Below are 21367 nucleotides of genomic sequence, written 5' to 3' on the forward strand. Positions count from 1 at the left end.
AACAAACCCTGAACAAAACAAGCACTTGTCATCATTATACAGCATCCCAAACGACAGAGAAATGCCAGTATCACATCAACAGGCCTACTGATAAGTTACTACACTGAAGAACTGCAGGTTATTTGTCTATTGTGTTTTCCACTTTATCTACAGATGAGGCAACCATGAACATCCTGAGTATTTATGAACATGCATTGCTCCATTTTCTTAAAGAATAAAGTATATCTATCTCTCTATAAATATATGTAAATCTATAATGCAGTATATTAAGAGTGTTTGAAAAAAGTTTATGCTTTATTTTAGGGCATTATGCTAGTTCTGTATAAAAAAAGAAAAGAAAAAAGAAAGAAGATCTATGTTCTGTTGAGTGTTATTGTGATAAGATATATGGTGAGGTCATCCGTGCCTCATCCTTTATGTTGCTTTCAGGGTAAGGAGATGTTTTTATTTTGGGATAATAATAATACTAACTTAAAAAAAAAATACAGCAACAAAAAATGTGACCAAATTATCAAAGTATGTATGCACATATATACTTTATACCGTACAACCGAGTAGAGTAGAAACGTGTGACGTTCCTTTGTGAAATCCGTTAAAAAAGCAAGGTAAGATTTAAGACAAAGATTGTGTACAAATGTATGTTTTTGATGTGTTTGATTTTAACCAATAAAAATAAAGAAAATACTGTTAAAGATATCAATGGCTGGTCTGGATTTTATCATGTTCAGTGCAGTAAATGTGGCACATGTCTCCCTCCACTGGCAAAACTTTTACCTGCAGTCACACTTAATTGCAGATTAAAAAGAAAATTTGATTTAGCAAAATGATAAAGCATATATGTAGCTCTTTTAGTTCCTTTAACTAAGTGCAAGAGAGTGACGCTGCTCAGCAGTGTGTTACTGGCTTACTTCAGGATCATTCAGATTCATTTCCTAAATTCTAAGCATGTAATAAATTTATTTATCTGCATCACCAAATATACATTTTCTCCAAGAAATCAATGTATCAATGTTAGGTTATAGGATACTCAAATACAAATAAAAGTAAATGCCCTTAAAACAAAATTATGTTAAGAATGATGCACTTAATGCCTCCAACAACATAAAGGTGCAGTTACATTGTAGTTTATAATAAAATCCATAAGGTGGCGATATTGTCCAAGAAATCTATCATAACAATAAAACGGAAGTGTGGCTTGTTAGGGTTTATAAATGAACTAAATTAATATTTGATCAGTTATTCTGCATTAAACGTTAATGTTAGTAACAATTCAGAGAACTTCGCAATAAAAAACATACAAATTCACAAGTTCAACAAAAGTTACACGGATGCTGCCTTCAGGAGCTGTTGGAAATTTCGACGACGTCAATCGACGATTGGTAAATCTAAGTATATTAAACACTACAACACACGTTTAGGGAGGACATTAAGAAGATAGAATAAAATCCGTATTAACAACTTGACTTACACTGATTAAATCTGATTAAAATTGATTAAAAATGGAAACAATTGCTAAAATGCTATATTAAATAAAAAAAAAAAACAACTTTTCAGGTTAAAAAATCATGGGTTATGATACTAACCACGAAGGGTGCCTTTTTAGTATTGTTTCCATGTCGATTTGTAAGCAACTATTTCTCGCTAAATGCAGTGGCAGTTGTGTTTACCATCTCGATTCTTAAACTTTTTACTTTGCGATGAATCCCTGAACGCAACGAGTACCGTCCAACATGGCGGCGCAGCGCAGGAATTTGATGCAGAGCGTGAGTGAAAACTCAGCTATTTACAACTCCCACATAACATTAATGTCACATGAACTGCTCCCGAAGAGTGCTTTTGTCTCGTGTATCACCCCCGGTGGTCGTCTTCGTTTGTTTTCCTTCGTTCGCTGTTGTTTCGTGTTGTCTGGTGATGCTAGTGCTAGCTAATTTAGTTGAGCTTATCAAGTGTTTGCTGGCTAATAGTTAACGCCTGGTTAGCAAGCTAACCCAACCTTAATCTCCAAGCATCGTCAGGGAGTGAGAGATTAGTGTCCAGTCACCAGGGCAGGTAGATATGGGCAGGTGAGATGTGACTGCTACTAAATTAACCTGGTGTATCTGTCACACACACACACACACACACCAAGGGTTAAAGTGCTAAGGCTCTCATTAGCTTTAACGTTAACGTTTGTATGCTTTGCTTTAATGAATCCCCACAAACTTTATTGAGTGTGATTGTTAAACTTTACTCTTTTTAACTGTGTATCTGCTGCCCGTTGGGTCCCTGTTGACACCCGTGTAGCTGTTATTGTCAACCGTGTGTTGTTTTTATGTTGATCCAATGACAACTGCGGAAATGATGAGGGTCTGTAGTGCATCAGTAGGTATTGAGAGTTGTTATCGAAATGATCGTTTTGTTGAATATTAGAGGCTGTAGTGGACTACATATTAATATGTGTTGCTATAATCCTGTGACACTTAGAAGAACACCTGTGCTTCCCCAGCAGTGTCAACCTGTCACACACAGTAGCATAAAACATGCTTTTATGCAAACCAGGCCAAGGCAGATTTGTTTAAACACAAAACACAAATGCAAACATACAGCAGAAAGTGTCATGTGCAGGAGGAAACAGTGGCACTACTTTATTTGCATAGATAAATACAGTTTGCAGTGTTTATTTATCTTGAAAGCAGTTTCTGGTTTTCAAGCTCCCCATCTATCTACTGGTATGACTTGTACTTGTTAAAACTTTTTAGTTGGAAGTTTCTTGGGAGAAATAATTGCATTTTTTCATCGAAAAAAGTGGATGTCTGCCTTTAGTATTTTAAAAAGTTTTAGCAAAGTATTTGTAAAGGCAGTTAAGTAAATATCTGTATGAATTGAACTAAACCGAAACAACGAAGTGAGCCCCTTAATCAGTTTGAAATAAATATTGCTTTTATTTACTAGTTAATCTGCAACAGATAATCCATGTAGATCATTACTTTGATGTACAGAGAAGAGATTTTTCCTTATTCCTGTTTTTACCTCAACAGCATCAGAGCTGGACAGATGACCTGCCGCTGTGCCAGATGTGTGGGGTTGGCACAGCACCCAACTGTGTGTACGGCTCCGATGGTAAAGGAACTCAGAGCCACACCAACGAGGACGGACACCTCAGGTTCAGGTGAGACACTTTGAGAAAAGCATGAAATCATGCCTGGAGTGATCTCCTGCAGAGACAACAGCATGAGGAAGAGTTTTATTGAGGCATCCGTGCTTTGCAGTAGTTAGTGACAAACTCACGAACTGCAGAAGTGAGCTACATTAAATATGTACGTGCCTTTGTTCTGTGTTTGAAGGACGTCCACTATTCAACATATAACGTAGCTTTAGTAAGATGTACAAATTGGTTTGACTATGATCTATTCAGTTATTCTCAAACAAGACATGTCATCTAACCCCAGATAGAAAAGTAGTATGACACCCATTCCTCTGAACCTACCAGTTTACACAAAACACACTACAATCCCCAGAGTTTTGGATGAAGAATGTTTTGTTTTCTGGTTTCCAACTGTCATCTCATATTGAAGTGGAAATAAAACAACATGTTTGTTGTTGTTTTTTTCCCTCCGCCCACCAGAGGCGAGGATGGCTGTTTCCTGTATGGGGTTTTTAACGGTTATGATGGCAGCAGAGTGGCCAGCTTTGCCTCCCAGTGTCTGACAGCTGAACTTCTGCTAGGACAGCTCAACTCCAGTCACACAGACAACGACGTCCGCAGGATCCTCACACAGGTCTGTGTGTGTATATGTTACATGTTTCACATGTTAGTGACTACAAAGCAAGTAGTTAATGTATTTATATTCCAGGAAGAATAAGAAATAGATATTAGATTTCTTGCCCTTCAGGGTAACAACATGCAAGCAAAAGTGTAGCCCCACTGCTAAAATTCAACACTGTGGACATGTCTTTAAATGCACAAACTAACTGACTAAGACAAACCTATATTTATGCCTCTGTGCCAATGATAGCCGTTGTCTGTCTGTCTGTCTGTCTGTCTGTCGGTCTGTCTGGGACGGATAGACAGACAACGGCTATCGAATTTCTTCAAATTTGACACCAACGCCCGCTTGGACCCGTGGAAGAACTGATTAGATTGTGGTGGTCAACGGTCACTGTGACCTCAAAACACCTTTTAGGCCATAACTCAAGAATTCTTTAGTTAATTCTAATCACATTTCACACAAACGTCTAATAGGATCAAATGATGAATGACATATGTGCCAAAAAAGGTCAACTGTGACATCATAATGTTTTGCAAAAACACTTTTCTGAACAGAAGAGGCGATTGTGACCACATTTCACATTTGGCTGGATACTGAATCACTGGAACTAATCTAAGGTCTAGACAGACATGGATGTCAACTACAAACTTACTAGTTGGTGGATGCATACAACTGTAAGGCGGTAATTCTAGTTTCAGTTATTATTCATCATCTTTATCTGAGACCCGTCAGTTATGAGTGTAAAGGCGGTTCATGTCAGAAAAGATCTACTTTATGTGACATATGGTCCAAACACTTGTATTTGTTTCAAAGAAGACATGATAATTGGCAGTAATGGTGCACATATCTTTCCTCTTCTGGAAAGGATTCACTCAGTTTTACTCAGTTGGCACAAATGTTGGTGTTTCTATTTCAAAAGGATACAGGGACATAGTGTCACACTATAGTACAGCTTAGTGCTTGCCCATCTGATATGACTTGTGTTTGCAACAATAACGAGCCCCAGGCTGCTTCCAGTCAGTCAGTCCTGCTCTGACAAGCTAAACTGATTGGCTGCCTAGCTTATTGTTTCCTTACACTAGCAGAGCACAAGACAGAACATAAGCATCACTATGTGAGGCCGGCCTAATGAATGCACAAAACAAGAATGTTGCTACGCCGAACTAGCCTCTGCTCAATTATATTATTTTTTTCAGCATTTCATTGGTTAAGAAATACTGTTTATGTATCTAGATGTATTTCTTATATGCAATTTATTTCTGGTGGTCAGAAACGTGGTCAAAACAGCATCCCATTCACAACCTGACCCGATCAGAAAAGATGGTAGTTTACTGCATATGTGGATGCTTTTATTTAAAGACTGTGCACTTGAGTACAAAGTGCCCTGGCTCGTACCCCTCCTACCCTCTCATTCTGGTGATGATACAACATTATCCACACTGTAGCTCAGAAGTTATGAACCCTAAAACAGCGACACTCCTATTTACGTGCATTTCTACAATATTTAGAGCATGTACTTGGCAGTGATGCGCTGTACAAACTGATCTGGACGACTGCCAACAATGTGTCATCCAGATTCGTGTTCTTGTCGTTTCAGGCCTTTGATGTGGTGGAGAAGAGCTACTTTGAGACAATAGATGATGCTCTGGCGGAGAAAGCTCACCTGTCCAACTACCTCCTACCACACAATGAGGTACACACACACACACACTCTGCAAAGCATATTGAGAGATTAAGCTGAAAATTGAGAAGAGGAGTTCTCTGTGGGTTTCCATAGCAACCGCAGATTTGGGCATTAGTGTGAGCTAATGCTCGGCCATTGGAGAATATGCTTGTTATGTTCTAATTGGGCTCATCAGCCTGTTTCATTAGATAAGCTGGTCTCAGTTCGCCTTCTCTGGATCCAGCTCCCCCTTCTCCACCGTCTCCGCCACCTCCCCCCATTTCACCCCTCCAACTTTTTCTTCTCGTGCCACATCTCCTCATCTGCTATAGTCTTACATTCAGTTCTAATAATGTTTCTAAGATGATGCTACTGTTGCTTGAGTCGGTTCAGTTAGAACATCTAGTCGTGATCCCCTTTTCTCTGTTCTCACACGTTGTCTCGTGTGTTCATCCACCTCTTTCATGCTCACTATCTCCTGTGTTCTTACTCATCCCATGTCCCTTTTTCATCTCACCTCCTGCTTGTTTTCTTTCCCACCTTCACCACTCCTCCCTCTCCTCTCATTTCCACTCGCCTTTCATCTCATGTCATGTCTCTTGCTCAATGCTCTTTTATTTCACACCCCCTCTCTTATCATTTGTCTCATTCACTCTTTTCCTCATTTAATCTGCCTACTCCTACTGATTCTTTGCTCTTTCCCTTCTCCCCTCCCTCCTCCACTCCCTCCTCCCACTCACTACATTTTCTTCACTTGTCCTCGTCACTGCTCTTTCCTCCCCTCCCTCTGTCTTTTTCGTCTCATCCTGGCTGGTCAGAATGTGTCATTCCACCAGCTTTCCTCTCAGAATCAGAAAGTGCAGGAGCGTCTGAAGGAGGTGGAGCAGGAGGTGTCGGGAGGAGCTACAGCCGTGGTGGCGCTGATCCTCAACAACAAGCTCTATATTGCCAATGTTGGTATGGACACACACACACATCTGCACAGGCCAGAGTTGTCTTAATATCCAAACTCTGACTTTGACAGTACCATTCCTGAGAGGTCGATTTAATACCACTATGAAATCATCATGCTATTAAAAATTTTAGCCACAGATATTGTGATTTAGTTTCAGCTTGTTTTTCAACTATGTAGTAGTGCTGGAAAATATGCTTCACACCATAGACCTTCTGCCTCTTTAGAGTCTGCTTTACACCAGTAGATGTCAGACTTGAATAGGTTTTGGTTCAGGGCTTACCACTCTTTGAAATCCCAGTCAGAGTGGAGTGGTTGCTTGATGTTCACAAAAAGCAGACAGGGACTTGAAAGTTAATGAGACCACTTCCACCAAAGGAATTTTGCCAAGTGACAGAGAGCCTTTTGAGGATCTTTGAAACTATGTTTGACTAGTTTGAGAAATGTAGCACTGTAGGATTTCTTTTGTGGTTCCTGGTGGGGAAAAAGTCCTTGCTGTTGATGGAGTACTTGCTAAGGGTTTTTGTGTAAGGCTTCACCCATAAAACAAGGAAATACTGTAGTGTTGACTTTAGGACAAGGTTCAGACTTCCAAATGCAATTTAAGAATAAAACACTGAGCTTGTGTGAATGAGCTCAGGGGACGAGCAAATGAGAGAGAGAGAGAGAGAGAGAAGGAGCAGCGATTCATTGCAGTTACATTCAAATCAGAAATAAATAACCATTAAACTCTCTATTTCTCCTTTTCACACATCCATAAATGCAGCTCAAATATCAGAGTGATGCAACAGTAAATACAAACAGCATGAAATCATTCTGGTCATTCAGTCGGCCACAGAAACACACTCAGCAGGCACTGAGGTAGTGGTCTTGCACATATGATGCCAGATCTGCTGCTTCGGAGCAAGATTTTTCATTCTGTCTCGCTCTGAAAAGATTTAACCCAGGAAAACCCTTTTATGAGGGCTTCCATCTCCCTGATACTCATTTTGCTGCTCTACCAAGAGAACTCGGGTGCTATTTTTAGTAGCATGTCAGCGATCGCTGGATGCACATCAGGTACAGGCAGAGCACGTACGTGCAGGTATGACTCTGAATGACTTCACATCCTGATGCACCAAGTATCAGTTATCTAGTTTAAGCTTTCTGTCTGATTTGTTCATTTTATTCCACAACTTTCTGTAGCGTTATATTAGAGGTGTTGTATCGTTATAGTCATTGGTCATGTTAAATGATGTCCACTTTAGGAAAACAGCGGGATTCAGCTTCAGCAAACACACACAGATACTGACTGATCTTATCCACCATAAGAAGGATTGCAAAGCTGAAACTTGAAATACTACAATCAGTAGTTCTCACGTAGAGTACATGGAGTGCCCTGCCAGCAAACACATGCTTTACATACTGCAGAAAGTTTATTTCTACAGAGAACTAGAAAATTGTTCCCACAGGTTCTGCTTTCTGTGGCCTTCAGACAGATGTTGGAATCATATTGACTCTCTTTATTCAAAACATACCTACAATGTCATTATTTTTGAACCCCAGGTGCCAAATCAGGCTCCGTCGGACAACAGCTGCAGGGGCAGTAGCATGATAGCTTGTTATGAGAATGTGTTTGCGTGTACAGATTCCCACCTGACTCCATGTGCTACTGAACAGAAAGGAAGCATTTGTGTCATCAATATTTTACTATACCGACCAGCCAGGCCATTGTCGATCCTGAACTGTGAGGAAATTCAAATAAGACTGTGGGAGACAGACATTCACTCTCACACACACACACACACACACACAAAGACACACACACTAACACTGAAGAGCCGCAGTCATTCCTTAGAGGTATTTTTCTTTTGTGAATACAGTTAATCATGAAGTACCAGACTCCAGCTGCTGGAGATGAGGCTTGTTTCAAGTAACTGGACACTGTGGCTTTTCTTACCTCAACGGTATAAATCTTATTGTAAAGGTGCAGTCAATCGCAGTGTAAATCCCTGGAATATTTTTGTGTCTTTTTCGCTGGAATCTCAGATTCTGCAGCAGGCAAAGGAAAAGAGCCCCTCACCCCCTCTCTCTCTCTGGGATTACGTTTTCCTTTGTCCTCAAGGACGTGGCACAGAGCACAAAATGAGGTGGTAGTAATTAGTAGGGAGTAGAAAGGAGGACTGTCTCCACACTGGCCCGTTGAGTTGAGTGAGAGGGCCAAGAGTTCAAAGTTGACAGAGAATGAATCCCAGGGAGGTTTAAACATGAGGGTAAGTGTGCTCTAAAAAGCAATTCCAGCTGTGTGTTGATGTGAAATATATTTGACAGTTAAGGTCGTATGACCCATAATTTGATATGCTGGGAGTGGGAGTACATGTGGGGGGGGGGCAGTCAAGGGTATATGAACATACAACAGGCATGGCTGTTCTTCTCAGATATGTAGCAATCGCAGCTTTGCACATTTGAACATGAGGATTATACCCAGGCTTATTTTGTCACCAATGGATCAGTTTGTAACGCAGCACATGCGACGTGTCGTGTCAGCGCTGCCTGATTAACCGATTAGGCTCCAGGACCAGAAGCCAGGGGCCCCACAGAGAGGACAAAGAGGGGCACATGGGCCCCTGTCTGTAGTTTCAGTATAATGTAGCTAATTGGATGGGCTTCTCTGTACGTTAGAGGAGGAGCACACATGACTTCAGGCATTTACAGAACTAAAAATTTGGGTTGCTGTGAGGGTGGTGTGGCACCACATCAGGCTGCTCCTCACTGGCCCAAAAATATTATGAGTGAATTAATCATTGATCTTCTCCGAGTCATCTTTTGTATCACCAACTGGCTTCATCATCCAGTGATTAATATTTAGCTTTGTAAAAAGGACCACAGTATCTCCACTGATTCATTGGCGTAGGTTTGGGCCTGCGAGTCACCTCAGAGCAACGTCAGTGCATTTTTGTCTCTGCATCGTTAATCTGTGGAAAAATCAGAAGGCAAAATGTCTCTTCCTCCTCCTGACACTAGAGATGAATGAAATCCTCTCTGACACATTGTCAACACAAAACTCATTAAAGCTGTGGACATGAAATGAAAAACATGAATTAATTCCATCTTCATATTTCCCCATCTGATGTCTGACCCGTTAGGTTTTACAAAAGGAATTTGAATGTTCTTCAGAATCTACTCCTACTTTGTGTAAATGATGGCTCACCAAAAATAACCAGATAATTAGTTTAAGCCATAAACTAATGTCACCAGTCCACATTCTCGTTTTGTGAATCCTTTGTGTCTTTGTCTGGGATTCCAGGTACAAACAGGGCACTGCTGTGCAAGTCCAGCAGCGATGGCCAGAACCAGGTTCTCCAGATCGGCCGACCACACAGCACTGACAATGAAGAGGAGCTGCAGAGACTGGTTGCTTTGGGTGAGATGCACAGTGCACTTTGGTGCACTTCTTAACTTTGAGATTTATTTTCCATACTGTTTTAGGAATTGTTCTTGTTTTTAGTTTAGTTTCAGATAATTTTGTCTGCACTCTTAACTTCTTCTTTGGTTCCTTCCACTTGTACTCTGCTGGTGTCTTTTTCTGGAAAATTAACAAAACAGCAGTTAATCCTGAAAACACAGAAAACTGTTGAAAACACTGTCACCATTCAGAATTCAAAAAAACAAGATTGTGTTAAGTGTTAAATTTTGTTTTTGGTCATTTAAATTCTTTAATTTCAGTTTTATCTGTGGGAAAAAAAAGCTTTTTGGTTTATGTTTTTGTTTCTTCTTCTTGGTAACCTTGGTATAGAAAGCAGAATAGCACCGTACATTCAGACATCACATCACATCACATCACATCACATCACATTACATTGCATTGCTTGTAGGATGTACAGGCAGACAAAGAGACAGCCGTTAGTGAAGGCTACCTGGCATGGAGCCAAACTTGTCACCTATCCATGTCATGCTAATGGTCCAGTATTGAGGGTCGCGTATGTAACAGGAAATATATACATTGTGATTAGCTTTGCAGAAGAAGCATTAGGTGCAGCCTGGCACCTGTAATGAATAGAATGGGAGAATTAGCTGCATTGTTTCCCAGCATTTGACACCGCGCCATTAGGAGAGAAGGCAGAGCTATCTGTCTCTCTCTTCTCTCACCCCTTCTCTCTGTCTCCAGTTGGGAGTCACATAATTATTCTGTTGTTCAGGCTCTTCTCTGAATGATTTAAATGAAATGGCAGTCATTCCATTAACCCAGCTGAAGGTGACCTCCTCCCTCATATTTTCATCCACCCCCCAAACACACACACACACACACACACACACACCCCTCTCCTCCCAGCCCCATCTCCTGCCTCTACTTATTGTTCTTATCTCATTTCTTTATCCTCCTTCCGCCATACAAAATCTCTCCCATACCCTGCCTATCATTACACTGTAATCCTCAAGCTCCTCTCCTCTGTCGGTCCACACATTCCACCCGTCTCTGCCCTTAATATTTTTCCACCTCTCTCCTCCCTCTTTCATGCAGGCGTAGATTCGGCTCGTGTTAGGCAGGCGGGGCAGATTGCCGGTCAGAGCAGCACCAGGAGGCTCGGAGACTACCGAGTTAAGGTCAACTACAATGAAATCGACCTGCTCAGGTGAAGTCAGAATACATTTCTTGCTTGCTTCTCTTTCTTGTGCTGCTGTTTTCTTTTTTCCAGGGATGCATTGATCCTGGAGCTCGATCAATATTGGCAACAAATAAGCACAAAATATAGGTTCTTTGTTGATATCATAAAATCCTTTGAATTAATGAGCTTTGTTCATTTAGACTAGGTGAGTAGTTTCTACTTCACCAGTTCTCCAAGGCCATAGGCTACCTTGTGTAAAAATAATTCCATTGAGTTCCAGTGAGTTCAGGACTTTTAATCTGAAAAGGAGCAGCGGTATCAGGTCAGTACTTGGTATTCACATATACCTCGTGTTGGAAATGATATCTAGAGAGAAAATGATGGATCGGTGCATCCCTACATTCCTTCAATGTATCTATAAGTGCACAATTTTGTAGTCATCGTGAATTATTGTGTGCAAAGTTACCATAATGTACGTGTTTGTTTCTCTCTCCCCATTTCTCCCTCCACAATCTCTGTCTTTACAACATGTTTTCAAGTTTGGAAGAATAATTGTAGCAGTGTCGTGATTCAACAGTAAGAAGTAGGTTATGAAATAGGTAGGAAGTACAGCTTTGATGAAAGGAATACAGAACATGTTTCTTTGTTTCTTTATTGGTATTTTGTTATTTGTATTTTTGTGGAATCAGGAAGTTCATCTTCAAATGTTAAGTTTTAAGTTTTTATTGATTAAGTAGTTAAGTATTAAGGTTCTTGATGAATTTCAACATTTTGGAAAACTTGCTCACAAGTTAGATAATAAGATCGATACTAGCCTCAAGTATGGACCTAGCCAGGAGATGATTAGCCTAGCTTAATAAAAGTTTTATTAGCCAACATGTCCACTTAATCCATAGACAAGCAGAAATGTAACAAGTTGTGGTTTTTTTGAGAAGTCATGTGCACATTGAATTCCTGCAATCTTTTCCTTACCGTGATAGAACCTGTGGAGAGGACAGGAAGTCACTAAATCCGTCTTTAAATTAAGCCAAGCGAGGCAATTTATCTGCTGGATCTAACGTCGTATTTTGCATACAGAGAGAAAGAAAGCGAATAAGTGTAGTTCCCTAAGTGTCGACCTTTTCCTTTTAGAGCTGTGGTACAAGTGAAACTGGGCCAGCTAATGCAACATTTTAAAGTAGAATCAGTGTGTGTGTGTGTGTGTGTGTGTACATTCAGCACTACCTGGACAGTGGAGGCTCTGTCTCCATATTATGGTCTTTATTATCAGATCTGACTCTGTTCCAGTTTCTTTTTTACCACAGCTGAGCGTCTTCAAATTCCACGATCTGGGGCCCCTTCTCTCACACTTCTCATTTCCTGTTCCTGTCTGCGGTCCAGGCCAAGCAAATCAGGCTCAAATATCTACGAGTCATTCCAATTATGATCCTCAATAAAACACACAATAGAATCTCATAGAATTTCCTCCTTAGCGCCATCAAAGAGAGTGCAGGAAATTTGATGTGGACAAAGTATAAGCAATTCTTTGGATCTATGAGATTAGCTAGGTTTATTGTATTTAGGTCAGGTGCACTTATGTCTCTCTTTTCATCTCAGTTCCTCTCTCTCTCCCTCTCTCTCTCGCTCTCTCTCTCTCCTCCCACTTCCTCTCCCTCTTCCAGTCCTTGTCCCTGCTCGTTTTCCTCTTTCTTTCTCGGTTATAAATTTTTCTACTCGCATATCCATCTTCTCCTGTCCTCCTCCACCATCAGTGCGGCCAAGACAAAGCCAATCATCGCAGAGCCAGAGATTCATGGCAGCCAGTCTTTGGACAACGTGACAGGCTTCTTGTTGCTGATGTCAGAAGGTCTCATCAATGCCCTTGAGTCCGCCCACGGCCCCGAACAGGCCAATCAGGTAAGCAGATTCGTAATGATTTCTTTCCACCTCAACACTTCCCCTTCGCTTGTTTTTCTGGTCTTTTTTTTTTTTAATCTCTGCATTAATGCCTCTCTTCCTTCTTTTGCAAACCACCTACTCAAACCACACATTTCATTTCTTTCTTCGATCTAAATCCGCTTTCTCTATTTCCCTATTCCTATGCAATATCAATGTGAAATGCAATCACGCCAAGCCTACGGACATGTAGAATTTTGTACATATATTTTTATATTCCTTTTATTATATTTATTCTATTCTTATTTTATTTTGTAACTTTTCTTGCACCAATTTGGAGCAGCACTCCTCATTTCATTGTACCGCAATGACAATAAAGGCTATTCTGTTCTATGATTCCTGTCAAGTCTTTTCTCCTTTCCATTTTTGTCATTTTTCTATAGCTGTTCCCTGCCCTCTCTTGTTCTCTTGACCACTTGTCCCTTGCTCTTTTCTTTCTCTCACTTGTTGTCTTTTCTTGCTTTTTCTTGTTGGCGTCCTCTCCTGTCTTATCTTCTTCTCATTTTCCACTTTCTGACTTATCTTCGTCATCTTCTTAAGTTCTTCAACTCTCGACGTCACTCTTTCTTTCTTTGACTCCTCGTCTCCTGTGCTGTTCTTTTGTAGGAAATCGTTGCCATGGTAGCAGCAGAGCTGGCCCAGCAGACCAGTCTGGAGGCAGCGGCCCAGTCGGTGGTGGAGCGCGTGAAACGGCTCCACCATGACGTTTACGTATCCGGCCGTCAGAGGGCAACTTACTGTTCTAGACACGAGGACATGACCCTGCTCATCCGCACGCTCAACTACCCTCTGGCTGACGGTGCGCTCACACCCACACAGGGTAGGAAAGGGCATTCTGGGATTGACTCACTTAAACTTCTGAGGTTTTAATATTAGTCACAGTCACATAGAACGTTGAAAATTCACAATACTTTGAATTAGTGGTTCTCCACCTTTTTGGCTCGCGACGCTGAAGAAATAAAACAATTCAGTATTTTATTGGACAATAGCAAGTTTGAAAAATTTAATTGGATTTGGTTTATATTGAATCATTTTTATTGATTGATTTAATGCCAGATCTTGAAATAATTCTAGGTTTATCCACATTTGAGCAGCCAGCCTTTACAAAAAGGAATCAAAGATTTTGAGAAGAGTAGCCAAGAATACCACATAGAGCTGAAATAACAGTCCAGGCAGAAAAAAAATCCAATTTACTCCGGTTCCCAAGGTGCTCATTTTATGCTCAGGCTACAAACTAGTTTACTTTTTTTTTTTTTTTTTTTTACTGTTTTTCTTTATAACAGCACTTGTTCAAAGTAAAAAACAACACTGGTGTGCTGTTTTCATTTTAGAACAATTCAATAGCAGCCATTAACTTAATGCTTGGTGAACAGCATTCACACTTAGGACTCAATAATTGAATGTGATTTTTTTTCAAGCCATTTTCATTTATCTCCTGTGTTTTTCTTTCAGGTGGGCGTATCTACCCCGTGTCAGTGCCCTACTCCAACAGCCAGAGCACCAGTAAGACCAGTGTGACCCTCTCCCTGGTCATGCCCTCTCAAAGTACCCTCACCAATGGGACCAACACTGCCTCCACCCTTGAGGAAGGCACCCCCACACCAGGGTAAGCTTAGATTGTCTCTTGCCGATCATTGCTCTGGGTAAGCTTGTTTTTCACTCCTGGTTCCCTCCCACTCCTATGTTTGTTCTGGGTAAGCTCGATTTTCTACTCTTTTGCATATTTCCCCCCTGCTGTGCACGCTCTAAATGGGCTTGATTTCTAGCCTTTTGTTGTGTTTTTGCTTCATAAACTTGATTTTCTCTCCCCTGTCCCACTGCTGTTGTTTTCCTTCTGGATGAGTTTCATCCTGACTCCACTCCGCCCTCCCTACTGTTACGTTTATTTTGGGTGTATTTTAGATGAGCAAGATTTGCAACTCCCTTGTTCCTCCTTTGCCGTATTTATTTTAGGTAAGCTTGATTTTCGCTCCCCTGCGTCTCTCCACTGCTATGCTTATTTATCTCTAAGCATAGTTTTCACTTCCCCATTGTTCCACAGCTGTGTGTTCTGTGTGTCAAGCAAGGGTCATTTTTACAGATTGGGCAGGGCAGGATAAAGTACGGCTTGAATGTACTGCATGGAACTTTTCCATAGGCATACAGTGTGGAGCATATCCTGCAATCAAAACATACACATTTTTACTGTGATTTTAGACATTGTTGTACAGAAACAAATTACACAGGAGCATATTAATGTCCAGGGAGTCCAGTTGAAGTATCTGATTCATGTTTTTAAAGGCTTATGAGGTGCCAAACACAATTTGTAATACCCACAGACAGGATTTTTACATTTTAGACTCGTGATATTAAAGCTAAGGTTCACTACCAGGATTCATGAAAATTAATTTAAACACAACCTAGTCGTAGCCCATCCGGAACTAATTTGCTGCAGTTCTGCAGTGTTTCCACTGCCTCACTATCTTAATCCACAATTTTTCCATTAAGATATTGGATCAAAAATGCTTCAACACTTTCTGTTTTAAGATGGTTTGGTGGAAAGAGTATTTGTTCAGAAAAACCATGATTTCTTAGGTTTCTGATAGGGGAGCGTTTGTTACACTGAATTCTGAGTTCAGCAGAATAACTAGTAATTGAATATTTCATTTTTTCCCCTTGTTCAGACAGTAGTTATATAATTATATATACATAGTTAGATATTAATATTGGACATTTGCTCTCTTCTTCACCATTTGAAAATTACTTTTTGAGGTGAGGGAAACAATCACGGCTCTCATAACACCACGTACAATGGCACAGTGGATACTGTGCAGAGCAGAGGACTTTCTGGACCAAAGGCTGGATATAAACACAAAACATCTCTGCTTCCTTTCATATGAAGCCAAAATATCCCAGATACAGCTGCCGCCATCTTGCACTGGTGATGTCATTTGTAGTCACAGTCTGTGCAGACTCTGACTCTAAATATACCCATCTGACCTAATCACAAGTTAGAGTTGGCTGTCAAACAGTATGTATTCTCCTCCTTTTTGTAGCCTATAGCATATATGCTAATCAATCTAATATATGCCATCAGCATGCATGTTGTGTACCTTTTGCTCGTGAGCTTACCTGCCTGATTTGTAGCGTAATATCGGTGAACATGCTCACGTGGCTCCTGCTTTTTGTTTGAATGTACGCAATTTCTTTCTCAGTTGTTTTCCCTCTGCCAGCTCATGCACAAGGATTGCTTCTCTCTCTCTCTCTCTCTCTCTGTCGCTTTCTGTGTGACTCACATTTATATTTCTCTTCCTCATGGGCCTCGGTCTTCCGATATCCATCCTGTGTCCTACACTCTGTCCTTGCCTCTCCTTTTCTCCTCTCCTTCAGCACGGTTCACCCCGCCACCTGCCAAACTTCTGTTAACATCCTGCAGCCCATAATTGAACTCCCTCTTTCCCCTATTTATCCCTTGTCTCCTCTTCCTCCCCTCCCCCTCTCCACCTCCCTCTTCTCTTTCTCTACCACCCCTCCTCCTCCCCGTCCTCTCCCTCTGTCCACCTCTCTCTTTGGTCTCTCTACGCCCTACACGGATCTTTTCCTCTCCTCTGATGCCCCCACTTCTTCCTCCTCCGTTCCCACCCTCATACCTGTCTCCTCCTCTTCCTCCACCCTTCCCAACCAACTCCCCTTCTCCTCCTCCCTCCTTTATTCCTCCACTCTCCCCAGCAGTCAGAGCCCTACAGCCACGCTCCAATCCACCAACACCCAGACACAGAGCTCCAGCTCCAGCTCGGGAGACGGAAGCCTGTTCCGCCAGAGAGGCAGCCAGGCGGCCCAGCCCGACGAGACGGGAAGGGTCCCGCCCTACGTGGACTTCAGTCAGTTTTACCGTCTGTGGGGAAGTGACCACAGTGACGGCCAGAGCACCCAGGGAGGACTGGGACCCCAGTGAGGAGGATGAGGAGGGTCCTGGGTACCATTTGGAAAGGACTGGTTCTCCTGGCAGCAAGGGGGCTAATGGACTGAGAAGGGACAAAGATTTTAAGAGGTGGTTGGGGTGATCGAGTAAATGCTATTAATGTATCATAACAAAAATAAGTGACTTAAAGGTGCATGGGGACGTGTGGAGGAAGGACTGGGGTTCTCAAGGTCGTGCTATCAAATGGTGGGTGAAGCCAGTGGGCAAAGAATAACTCTGAAACAGTGAGAAACCTACACCACCAAATGATGTTTGCTCTTGTGTAGTAGATGCTGGTCACGAGTGATTGTGAATATATGTTATCCAGATTGTAGCCATTTATTGTCAGATGTAAAAACAGGAATCTTAAAGACTTGACAGTTTGTGGAGTCGAGAATGATTACATACTGTAAGGCCTTAAAATGGAATGAATGGATGCATTTGAAAGTACTTTTTTTTTTTATTTGTAATGAAAAATGTATCTCCACTTGACGTTTCACCACCTCTTGTGTAAAAGATTTCAATTTATTTGGCTTGATTTTCACCCAACAGGACCTGAAGATTGGTGGGTACGACAGCACCTGTGGTGACAGGTGGTCACATAAGATGTATTTTAGTAATAAATACACTAGAATTTCATTCAAAATCACACTTGTATCTTACCCTGTGGAGGGGCAGCAGAGCAACTCGTCAGTAATTCAGCGGAAGAAGAGAAACACCTCTGTGCAGCTACACTAGAATGGTTAAAACTGGAAGCACATTTGTTTTTATTTCGTGTCTCTCAAAAGGAAAATGAGTCACAAGCTAATCCTTTTCTTAAAGGTTTAAACATCAGTTTTATTTACCAGCTAATGCATGGGTAATTTGGTATAGTTCGAAAGGGCCACAAGCATTTAGAGAATTACTTAGTGAAGACAAATGAGTGGCTACTAGTGACACCATCAAATATCAGCATCATATTTTGAATTAAAAATTTAAAGGACTAACACACAGACTAGAGAAGCCTAAAAGAATGAATGTGATGTCAGACTAAGTGTAGAGACCTTGTTTAAGAACTTTATCTTCCAAGAATGATCCAGACCAAAGCTGAACCTGGAGGTTTTCAAGGATCAACGATGATTTAGTGGCAGCACAATACAAGATGAGCTACAGCGTGAGAAGAGTGTGAGATGTTGGAGAGGTGGCTTACTGAAAGCTGCTCTGAACCCCAGAGCTAAAGTGCACCATGGCTTTCCTGTTTGAGTCCTAGACTATGAATCCTGGTCTGCTCTTTCAACATGGTGAGGAAGATGAATGGACAAGAACCTCTCTGGCATCTAAGCCGCTTGACATTGATGGATGGGAAGCACAGAGGCTTGAGCTCCAGTAGACTGTGTTCACAACGCAGTGAAGTAAGAATGTGATCGGTCATCATGCGATGGGTTGGAGTGAGGAGGCTCTGCAAGGAGGAGCTGAGTGATTGTTGGCAGCAAATGGAGTCATCCATCAACGTCGAACAGAGTCATCACTCTTTGGGTTTGAATAGTCCTATGCCATATCTGTGCTGCCATGATCTCCTTTGATTGAATGAAAAGCTTTGTTGTTGATATTTTAACACTACTGGATTTCTGTTCTTCAAGTTCAAACCTCTTCAAGGTGCATTTTACAATGAAACTTAAATTTCTTCCAAATTGTAATTTTCTGTCTTACTCTAGGAAGGAGGAAGAGGACTCTCCAGCTGCGAGGACACATTTCACATGCTACCAAGAACTGATGTACAAATGCGCAGGCTGTGACTGCGTGGCTATGTGGTGTATTAAGGTAGCTGCTGGTGAAGAAAACTGTATCCCTGTATCTTTTTTGAAAGGCTGGCTGACATACCAGAGATGTCTCTCCTTTATGACTGTTGAAAGATTGAAAGATACATTTCCAGCTGTTACATTTGGAAATATCTCAGCATGATTTTTTTTTGGCACCTGCACCATCCAGAGTTATTTCATTTCCACAGCACGTTTCTCTTGGAAATCGAAAGGGAATCTCATTCCCTAAATTAACTTCACACTGTTGTGAAATCCTAATTGGCTTAATCAGGGACGTGATTAGAAACACAAAAGTACAAGATTCCCTGTTAAACCCTCAAATCAGCAGTTGGAGCTGCAGCGTAACACAGTTGTTTACTGTCAAAGCAGACGCAGGGCGTGTTAATAATTGCTCAGTTTAGGGGTAATTGGTGTTTTCCTCTTGCTAAGGCCATGACCCAATTCTTCAAAAGTCTGTTCAATTAACTTTATTGCTCGCTGTAGTAAATGAAGAGAAATGAAAAGTCAGGTGAATGATGAGAGGCTGAACCAAGCTGCCAGCATCACTGTGCTCTTCTAATTAGTCGTCTTTCTGTGTGTCCCTGTCCTAGTTTAGGTGTTTTTGAAGCAGGCTTTTATGAGGTGTTCAAGCAGGCACAGAATCTAAGCAATGACGCTGACGTTTTTCTGTGAGGTAAAATTACTGTTTTTGTCAATGGAGTCTGGTGACGTTTAAGAGCAAAGAGAAAGAGAAAGTGTGCCTCAGGTTCCTCGTTGGAATGGGTTGTCTGGCAATGCAAAGCTGTGAGAATATTGTAAATGTAGCATACACTCAGAATGATATAGTTTTACGTGGGCCTTTTTTTCCTAGTTAGAATACATTTTTCTGGGACCTCCGGGACTCCTGCCTCTCCAGAACGGAGGCGTCCTGACCACCAAATCTGAACTATCCCTTTAAGGGAGTCAACTGTATGCACATTGTGATGCAAATGAAGAATCCAGCATTCTTATCGTGCTGTATGATATTAATCTGCTGTGCGCTAGAAGATTTCCATAGTGCCTTGCTGAAGTATAGTGTGTTCTAGAAACATGCTGTGTGCATGTGTTGTTGTGATTGATGGGCTCAGGGGTGAAGCGGTGTGGCTGTGGATCGTAACAATCCCGGGCTCTTTTCCAGGGCTGAGACATATAATACTTAAATATCACAGCCTCATTCTGAAAGCCAGACATCATGCATTTTGACACTAAAAGAAAAAATGCATATCATTTCACATAACGCTCTATGGTCAAACATGGATTGAGTTTTTCAGATTTAAAAAAAAGATTGGACTCCTGACCAGATAAGAAAACGGGGACCAAATTAAGTCTTGAGAGTTACATTTACATTTCTTCATTTGACAGATGCTTTTGTCCAGAAGGTCACTACCACTGCAGTCCAGAGGAAAGAGAGAAAATTCAAAATAAGTTCCCTTCTTTGTCTAGTCTATTTCTCGCAGACATCAATTTGAGATTTGGACCATAAACTCTCTCTTGTCTCATCCTAATTTAAGATCTTAAAGTGCCCTAATTTTTCTCTCAATGCACAGATCTTTATTTGTCTGAAATAACCAGCTGTTAAGATAAGAGGAACATCCAAAAGAAACCATGAAAGGCTTATAGATGCACAATATCAGGAATTTGTCTGAGTGGTCAGATTGGAGATCACGGCCCTACGTGACCCTAAGCCTGAGCCTAACCTTAACTCTAAATGCTCCCTTAATTAGGACAATTTCACAATCAGGGTTTATCATAATCACAAGGTGTATGTGGAGTATGGGGTTTGAATTATGTGTGTGTACTAATGAAGAAACCACGGGTCAAACTGCTAAGAATACATCTGCTTTGGATGGATGGTTCACTTTGTGTTTTTCAGCGCTGGTCGTGGTCCTGGTGAGTCTCTGCCCGGACGCTCCCTGTTCCAACACATGGGATTTAAATGATCAGCTCATCATCAAGCTCTGCACAAACCCGATAACGACCCATTCATCTGAATAAGGTGTGTTGGAACAAGAAAACCTCCCAAAATGTGCAGGCTGGAGGGTTCCAGGACCAGGATTGAAACACACTGGTTAACATGATTTATGCTTAATGAAACCTCCTCCTTCAGGTCTTATTAATACCTGCACTCATTTTCTCATGTGTTTCTTAAATTATTGGCCCCAAACCATTTACCAGACGTACATTAGACAGACCTGATACCAAAGTAAGCTCGGACTTTTATCTGTCTATTTATTGCTCCATAAGATTAAGGAGAACATTCTCAAAAGCCTATGAGCAGAGCAAAAGAACTCCTGCTTTTCTTGTGCTGCTACAGTTGTTCTCAAAATGGAAAGGATAATTTGTGTCAGGTTGATTTATTCTCTTGCTCCTTTATTTCTCCTGGCGGGGTTAGGAGGAACAGGTCAGAATTCAGTAATCACCAAATAGGAAGATGATTTATTTCTGCTGCGACAAGGAAAAAAAAACTAAAGTGAGCCGCCAAATTTTCCTCTGGGAATATCTATCTGTTAAGTAGGCTTCAGCCAGTATTTGGTTAGCTCAGTTTAGGATAACAACAAGATGCAGTAGAGAACAGTTTGCTTGACTACATCAGAAGTGGGAAAAAAAATCTGCTGTCTGACTGAAACATTATGTATCATCTTTTTTGATCCATGCAAAGACCAAAGTCAAAATCAATAAGTTGTGATTTTATAGGGGTTTATATCCTGGAATTGAAACCAGCAGC

The 21367-nt window shown here is 41.2% G+C and overlaps 1 protein-coding gene across 4 annotated transcripts; it reads left to right on the plus strand.

Moving 5' to 3' along the window:
• The first annotated feature begins 1712 nt into the window (after positions 1-1712).
• tab1 (TGF-beta activated kinase 1/MAP3K7 binding protein 1) lies at positions 1713-17474 on the plus strand. 4 transcript variants are annotated; one of them, XM_070856638.1, is made up of 11 exons: positions 1713-1763; positions 3018-3148; positions 3605-3758; positions 5347-5442; positions 6231-6369; positions 9651-9767; positions 10866-10977; positions 12702-12846; positions 13492-13705; positions 14338-14491; positions 16594-17474. In XM_070856638.1, exons 1-11 carry the CDS (start codon positions 1731-1733, stop codon positions 16817-16819), a joined length of 1521 nt encoding a protein of 506 aa, XP_070712739.1. In that variant the 5' UTR covers positions 1713-1730; the 3' UTR covers positions 16820-17474. The 4 variants fall into 4 exon arrangements, with proteins under 4 accessions (XP_070712739.1, XP_070712740.1, XP_070712741.1 ...); XM_070856639.1 differs by having other exon boundaries at positions 16597-17474; XM_070856640.1 differs by having other exon boundaries at positions 13492-13684.
• Positions 17475-21367: the final 3893 nt, after the last annotated feature.

The sequence above is a fragment of the Pempheris klunzingeri genome, chromosome 3, assembly GCF_042242105.1.
Source record: "Pempheris klunzingeri isolate RE-2024b chromosome 3, fPemKlu1.hap1, whole genome shotgun sequence".
In the NCBI taxonomy this organism is placed as follows: Eukaryota; Metazoa; Chordata; class Actinopteri; order Acropomatiformes; family Pempheridae; genus Pempheris; species Pempheris klunzingeri.

Excerpts from the sequence above, each read along its gene's own strand:
- tab1 (XM_070856638.1), top strand. The coding sequence starts at position 1,731 with ATGGCGGCGCAGCGCAGGAATTTGATGCAGAGC. Across the intron at positions 1,764-3,017 it reads GCAGGAATTTGATGCAGAGC|CATCAGAGCTGGACAGATGA; the intron begins GTGAGTGAAAAC and ends TTACCTCAACAG. Across the intron at positions 14,492-16,593 it reads GAAGGCACCCCCACACCAGG|CAGTCAGAGCCCTACAGCCA; the intron begins GTAAGCTTAGAT and ends CACTCTCCCCAG.